The 8,120-nt window shown below is 38.2% G+C and overlaps 1 protein-coding gene across 2 annotated transcripts; it reads left to right on the plus strand.

The window, feature by feature from the left end:
* Positions 1-321: 321 nt before the first annotated feature.
* LOC149833207 (putative methyltransferase PMT9) lies at positions 322-6,448 on the plus strand. 2 transcript variants are annotated; one of them, XM_090012744.1, is made up of 7 exons: positions 322-712; positions 909-1,073; positions 1,441-1,623; positions 1,802-2,396; positions 4,240-4,352; positions 4,465-4,685; positions 5,760-6,448. In XM_090012744.1, exons 1-7 carry the CDS (start codon positions 440-442, stop codon positions 6,061-6,063), a joined length of 1,854 nt encoding a protein of 617 aa, XP_089868870.1. In that variant the 5' UTR covers positions 322-439; the 3' UTR covers positions 6,064-6,448. The 2 variants fall into 2 exon arrangements, with proteins under 2 accessions (XP_089868870.1, XP_089868871.1); XM_090012745.1 differs by lacking the exon at positions 909-1,073.
* The last annotated feature ends 1,672 nt before the right edge of the window (positions 6,449-8,120 follow it).

Genomic DNA, 8,120 nt, shown 5'->3' on the forward strand with positions numbered 1-8,120 from the left:
TGCAGTCTTAATATTAAAATATTCATACATGTCACTCCATCCTATTTTCTAAAAAGCTTCGAACTTACTAATCGAACCTGAAAATCACGTGTCCTTGTGACAGAAAATCTTTGTGATATAGAATAAGGGCATTCAATGAAGCAGTTTGATCAAACAAACAAAGGTTGGCTGAATGATGTTGGAACCAAAGCAGGCGCCTAAGTGTAATTACAAAACATTTTGGAATCTTTTCTGTAAATAGCTGATCAGTCAGGCTGTTTCTGTAAATTACCCAAATATTCAAGATAAAAAGTAAAATTGTCTCCAAAAAATTCCGAGTCTCACGGGAAAGAAGGAAGCGCTAGCCTTCTTTCCTTCTCCTTCCCGACCGAAAATCTCTGGCTCCCTCCCTCGCTCTCTCACTCTCCTCTGCGACGCCGACTTCCTCATAAGCACGAAGATGAACAGCAGCAGCAGCAGCATCAGCAACAGTGGCGGCGGTCTCTCGTACACGAAGCTCTTCATTGCTCTGATCGCTCTCTTGGGCCTCTGCAGCCTCTACTACGGCTCCCTCCTCCTCCCTCGATCCCTCATAAGGGACGAGCCCGATGACGGAGCAGGAGAAGCCACTGATCCCCTCTTCTCCAGATTCTCTCTTTCCACCTCAGACAATCTTGGCGGCGGCGGCGGAGGAGGGGGAGACGTTGGTTCCTACGAGCTCAGAAGCATCCCGGTACGTGATTCGATTGGAGAATTCTCTTACGGTTCTTAGAGTTTTCGTTTGATTGGTTTCAAGGGAGGAGTGTTTCCTTGGTGGTTGATTTTTGGATTGTGTGGTTCTGATTCTAAGTTGGTTTCGGGGGAATTCGATCGAGCTTCGTGGTTTCTTTCTTTCTTGTTAGAGTTTCTTGGTTCTTGATTTTTTGTAGGTTTGCGATGCTAGTCTCTCGGAGTTGATCCCGTGCTCGGATAGGCATCTTATATACCAGATGAAATGGAAGTTCAATTTGAGCTTGATGGAGCATTATGAGCGGCATTGTCCACCCCAAGAACGACGCTACAATTGCTTGATCCCTCCTCCCCGTGGTTACAAGGTCACTAATGATGAAAAAAGAAAAAGAGAAAAGACCCCACAATTTCTTTTTCTTTCTTGGCTTTTGGTGCTCACTTTGTTGTAAATGGTTTCTTTTACTTGATTTTATGGATATCTCCCTCTTTATCTTTTTTTTTTTTTGGGGGGGGGGGGGGGGGGGGGGGGCGATTGGTTCTATGAGTATGTTCTTGGTCTAAGTGTAACTGAGGTGAATTCGTGAAACTTTGGGTAGCTCGTTGAGTTCAGTAAGATTGTTTTGTTTGAAAAATTGAAGGTACCGTATGTTCTTGGTCTAGGTGGATTCGTGAAACTTTGGATTCTTGGTACCTCGTTGAGTTCAGTAAGATTGTTTTGTTTGAAAATTGAAGGTACCCATCAGATGGCCTGCAAGCAGAGACGAAGTTTGGAAGGTGAACATACCGCACACTCACCTTGCGTCCAAGAAATCCGACCAGAATTGGATGGTGGTCAGAGGGGACAAGATAAATTTCCCTGGCGGGGGAACCCATTTTCACTCTGGTGCTGATAAATATATTACTGCTTTGGCTAAGGTTTGCTCATACATCTGCTGCTTCTGTCAGTTATGGATCTTTGTGTCTTTGTCACTGATCCTTCTATGTCTTTATTTTGGTTGGTTTTATTTGTATAAGTTTTTGGTGGTTCTGCTTTTAGAGGCTGTTAATTTGATCTTGAAAGCCTGGTGACTAATTGAGGTCTGTATTGGATTAGATGCTCAGGTTCCCTAATGATAACCTCAACAATGGCGGGAACATTCGGAATGTTATTGATGTCGGCTGTGGGGTTGCAAGTTTCGGGGCGTACCTTCTTCCTCTTGATATAATAGCAATGTCGCTTGCACCTAATGATGCTCATGAGAATCAAATCCAATTTGCTCTGGAAAGGGGAATTCCTGCAACCCTTGGCGTGTTGGCAACTATGAGGCTTCCTTATCCTAGCAGGTCATTTGAGTTGGCTCATTGTTCACGTTGTAGGATTGATTGGCTTCAGAGGGATGGGATTCTGTTGCTAGAGTTGGATAGATTACTGAGGCCAGGGGGCTATTTTGCATACTCTTCTCCAGAAGCCTATGCCAAAGATGAGGAGAACCTTAGGATATGGAATGCTATGAACGATCATCTGAAAAGAATGTGCTGGAGAGTTGCATCCAAGAGAAACCAAACTGTCATCTGGGTGAAGCCAACAAGTAATAGTTGTTACAGAATAAGAGCTCCAGAAACTCTACCACCTTTGTGTGGTTCGGATGTGGATCCAGATGCATCTTGGCACGTACCAATGAAGGCTTGTATCATCCCATACTCAAAGAGTAAGCATCTTCATGTTGTGGTTAGTGACTAAGCATACTATGATATATGTCATATGTGGTTTTTGCGACTTATGCATTTGTCTTTTTCAGTTTTTCATGTTTCTTGCTTCTCGAGAGCTTGCTTAAGCTCTCTTGATATAGTTGAACTATAACTAATATATTTTGACATTTTCTTTCTTATTTTTTGATAATACAAATACTCGGTCATTCAATAAAATGGTATACAACTACTGTAATATCAAACATAACTTGTGGATTTTGTATGTAGAGATATGTGCTGTTGTGATTCTTGTGAAACAAGTAAAATTTGCAATCAACATGCACATGCATATTTTCCTTTTAGGAATTTGTAGCAGTACCTGGTTATTTTTAATATACTGGACATCATATTGTTGTTATTTACATATTTAAGAATTTGAATATCAAACACCTATCTTTTTCTCTCTGACCTGCTTTGCATAAATTTCCTTGTTCTATCTCCCATATCTATAAGTAGTGTTGTTTGTCCAAACTGACAATGCACAACATGGACTTTGTATTTATGTGACTATGTGGTTGTTAAAACCAGTGTTTTAAAACCCGGTGGCTCGTCACTCGGCTCGTCTTTGAGTGACTCGTGACTCGGCCAGGTCATGTTAACTTTATGTTTTATATAAAATATATAAATATATGTATATACCATCTATATTTTATAGTATTTACCAATATATTATATATAATATACATTATATGATATTTTTTATAATATATTTAATATATACTTTTATTAATACATGTATAACCATATTTTTATATATATTATACATAATATTTATATTATATTTCATATAATATATGTAATTATATATAAAATATATTATATATGTATATATATGCATGACTCGCTCCTGACTTGGCGGAGTCAGGCCATGACTTGGCCAAATCAACCCATGACTTGGCCGGGTTTTGTTAAGAACAAGTTCAACAGGTTTTTTGACCCGGTGATTGGGTGATCCGGGCCGAGTCACCAGGTCAACCCGGCGAGTTTTTAAACTATGGTTAAAACTTAAAACTTCAATGTTTTCGGATTCATTGACTGCACTTGAATATGATAGCAACAGGCGGATAGGAATTTTGGTTGCAAACCCTAAAATAGCCATATTGATAAATAAATTTTCAATAATAAATCAATATGGAATTTGCTATCTAAATTGTTTATGAAGGGGGAGGGTTTTGGTCTCTCTCTCTCTCTATATATATATATGTATATATATATATATATTTGAGTGGTTAATACATATCTTAACTAACATTAAAGGCATAATCTCTGTGTTTCGTATGAGTATTGACAGCAGGAGCTTCATGAAAGATGAGCTCCCACATCAGCATCAGGAAGTTATTTTTATTGTTGAACATTCAATATGATTGTATTTTGGTTCAGCTTAGCGCTATACCTTGTCTGTTCTCTTTCTTGTACTGTTTTGTATGTTAAGCCGGAAGGGTTTGAGAGTGAGCCTAGCTTAGGGTGAGGTGTGAATTAGTTCCCAACAGTGAGATCAAGATTATGCATGCAAAATATCACTCCGATGGAAGAATCAAGCAGTTAAGTATTGAAAAGCTGCTGATGTTGTCTAATTCAGATGATCTTGTTGATGTTTTTCTAACATGTGAAAAAAATGACTTTATTTGCTCTATAGTTAGAAATTTCACAATTGAGTAGGTTGTGTGTTTGTGTGTATGTGTGTGTTCATGCATGTAATTTCTTATTGACTATTTGTTTGATAGAATTCTTTTGCATTATGCTGGGGTTTAAGTATACATTTTTTGTTTCCCTGAAATTATTTTGTTTTCTATGGCAACAAAGAGATGCGTTGGGAAAAAGGTAGTGGCTTGGTTCCATGGCCTCAAAGGCTTTCAACATCACCACCTCGCTTAGCAGAGTTAGATATTAGTAGTGAGGGATTTCTTGAAGACATGGTAAATTTTTTTACTATTTTTTATGTTTATGACATATTCAATTCTGTTCTTTGCTTTACCTTTTTCATTAATTTCAAAATTAAGTCAACAAAAAAGACCCTATACAATGCAGGAGATATGGCATTGGAGGGTTATTCAGTATTGGAAGCAGATGAAATCTGAAATAGAGGCGAACACTTTCAGAAATATCATGGACATGAATTCAAATCTGGGAGGTTTTGCTGCTGCCCTTAAAGATAAAGATGTCTGGGTGATGAATGTTGTTCCTGTGAACCGCTCTAGCACATTGAAGATCATTTATGACAGAGGCCTTATCGGAACTGTGCATGACTGGTAAGAATAAATCCATTGTTTGCAGTAAGAGTTACCTGTGTCTTAGTTGGACGCTGAAGAGATTTTTTTTTTGAATTTTCTTTCTACACAAACCATTTATTGTTGCATAGTAATTATTGTGGCAACTTGTTTGCTCTGCATGTCCTAAAAAACTTTCTGCATGTGTGAAATTGGTGTGTCCATGCTTACATACATGTTTGTGTTCATGCTTGTGTGTGTGTGTGCGTGATTAAAAATACAATCTAGTAAAATTGTGCTCCTGTTGCAAATCAAACTGAAAATGAAATATGTATAAATGTGTTTGTTGGTATGTGTGGGTCACTGGATATGCTATGGAACCCTATAATATGGAGGCCACTGGATCGTGACCATATACAGAGACCCAATAACCATGGTTTCCATAACACTTTCCTATGAAAGCTTCGGTAAATATGCCTTTTACTTTGCATCTCTTGAGCTTATTGGTTGGCCCATCCTTTGTTTGTGTCCGGAAAATAGTTTTGTTGGGTGAGCTTCAAGCAGATCTTGGGCTTTCATGGATTGCGGGTTACATAAATATGGTGCACTTTTTCAAGTGAGACTAGTACTTTCCTAAAGAATTCATCAAAATCCTTACCTCTTCTGGAGATGGTGTCATGCATCAGAGTGGCCTATTGATCCATGTCCATTGTGGATGAAGTCCCAGACATGGTACTGACCATGTCAAACCCATGTGTGGTTTTCTTCATAGAAGTGTTGTGTCGCCTTTGGAGTCTCTGTTGATAAGGTGTGTGTGTGTGTGTGGTTGTGGGAATAGATATATTTTCTATTGTCTGTTTGCCAGAAACATAGTGTTTGGATTACTGTTTTAATGCCAGTGATTAGTATATTACCTTTCATTAGAGTCTCTACGCACTAGTGAAGTACTAGGTTCTGTTAACGTGAAGATGGCTTCTACGAGTTTGATCAACCTCATTGCTTCTATGGAGACAATTGATGTAAAGTAATCTTGCGGTTGTGCTTTTTAATGTCAATCTAGCTCAACGAAAGTGTTGTCTATAATCATCTAAAGCTGATTTGCTGCATCTGATTCAGGTGTGAATCATTTTTAACATATCCTCGAACTTATGATCTCCTTCATGCTTGGACTGTATTTTCTGAGATTGAGACTCGGGGATGCAGTATTGTGGATCTGCTTATTGAAATGGATAGAATTCTACGGCCTTCTGGCTTTGTCATCATAAGAGACAAGAAATCTGTTGTGGATTACATCCGGAGGTTTTTGATAGCCTTGGGTTGGGATAGCTGGTTGTCAGAAGTTGAGCCTGGTGTTGATGCTCTGTCGCTACGAGAAGAGAGAGTATTGATCGCTCGAAAGAGAATGTTTGAAGCACATTAATGATCTGGGTAGCACAACCTGTAAAGTAATTCATCTGCATTTCTTTCTCATGAAAAGGATGGAGACTGAGGCTGCTGTGATTTGTCGCCTTCCAGCACCAAGAGTGCTAAACCACAGCTCTGCATTTCAGATTCCAAGGCTATTTTGACTCTTCACAACCTTTTAAATTGCCTGACTGGAAAGGGAGATCTTTGATAGGCGCAGTGCCTTCAAATTTTGTCTAATTTGAGTGTGATCAAGAAGTGTAATGAGGTTCACCGTTTAGTCAGGATGTTGTTACTAAACCATGCTATTGGAAGTGGAGAAATAATGCCCGGACTTATTCTGCATGTGTAAATTCATGTGTAACTGTTGAAATGAGATTCTCTGGCTTTTTTTTTTCTTATATTATCTCCGATTTTCTCTTTAGCCATTTCATTTTGAGATATCAATAGCTGGAAAACACAATTCTCATACCATAATAATATTTGAGCTTAAATGTTGAAATTGTTATATAAGTTATGGATTAAGAAATAGTTGTTTGCTGCATACTTATGAGACTCTATTTTAGCCTCAAATAAAATGAGAGAGAGAGAGAGAGTTCCATGTCATTATGGATGTTTCCATATATATGAATATTCAATCCCAGGCATTAATTCTCTTATATTTCCAATAGATTTGTTTCCAATTTGTTGCTAAGCTCGCTTACCAAATTTTCTTCATGTCTCTAAAAAATCTTTATTAATTAACATACCCTAAAATGAATTCTTAATTAGTTCATTAAATAATGCTTCAACTGCACATTCCATCTTCGATTTTATCAAATGTAAATATTTCCCTTTCATCCATTGTTAATTTGTTTAGCAAACTCAGGATATCAGGAAGAGGTCCATTCTACCCTTAGCTACCTCAGGTCGGATTCTATATTATTTAAATATGAAAAAAACTTAAAATATATTGGTAGGAAATAGAAACGTATTTGCAGCCGGGTTGGTTCCCAGCTGGATCTGATGTGTCCAGACTCCAGACTAGATCTGAATTTGAGGTGCTTGTATCTGGACTGAGTACTGGCGCAGATACCAAGAACCAGACACAATAAAATCTCTATCTTTAGATATTTTAGATGTAAAAATTTCATATCTTGATTAGGTCTTAGGTTGGACTCCGGGTCCCGTTTGTAAACTTTCAAACTCGACTTGGGTCAATATATTACTCGAATCTTGTGAACCTGATCTGATTGGCTAATCAGACCAACTTAGATAGGTTCATATCCTATTACTATTGGGTTGAAACGAGTTGGTTAAGATCTAATCCATTGATAGGCTCAATCTAGACTATTTAGGGCATTACATTATGTACGTCTTGAATTCTTGACCTGCTTCTCGATGAGGGTTTCTTCGTCTTAAAAAAAAATGAAAAAGAAAAACTATTTTCATTAATATTGTGCCTGCCCATTGACTTCACACATTGTTGATTTAATTCTTCCAATGACAGCAGATCATTATTTTAGATCTTGGGTGTATCTTAGGTCGGTATATCGAAACTGAAGCAAGGTCATCATCAAATTTCAAGGTAAACAAAATATTGAATATTAATAAAATTTTTAATAAATTTAAGTATTATTTCAATAAAAAATATTAGTTTTTTATTGATTAAAAATAAAAAAAATTCGTGTCCTCGTGTCCTGTTTTTTCAAAAAATCTGGACTTGCACATCGGATTCGTGTCACGCGTCTTCGTGTCTACGTGTCTTTGTGACATGATTGCCAAGTGGATGTACGGCGGGGATGATGAGAATCAGATGTGCGACCTCAATTGTTGTCTGCCATTTGCGGTAAAGCATATGCCAGCAGAATCTGAGGCAGAGTCTGCTACCGACACACGCCGCACCTCCCTCGTTGATGCTTCTTAGCAGATTATAAATCTATAATAATCAAAAGCGACTCACATGGTATGCTGAGTGCGCGGTACGCTTATAGTCCTTGGGGTGCTTTGGCTTTGATTGCCTCCCGCAAACGTGCCCATCACTCTCCCCTCCCTCTTTCTCTTTGTTCGGTGACAGATCTGCGATCCCAAGGA

Source organism: Nuphar pumila, chromosome 7 (assembly GCF_984573655.1).
Source record: "Nuphar pumila chromosome 7, dmNupPumi1.hap1.1, whole genome shotgun sequence".
Lineage (NCBI taxonomy): Eukaryota > Viridiplantae > Streptophyta > Magnoliopsida > Nymphaeales > Nymphaeaceae > Nuphar > Nuphar pumila.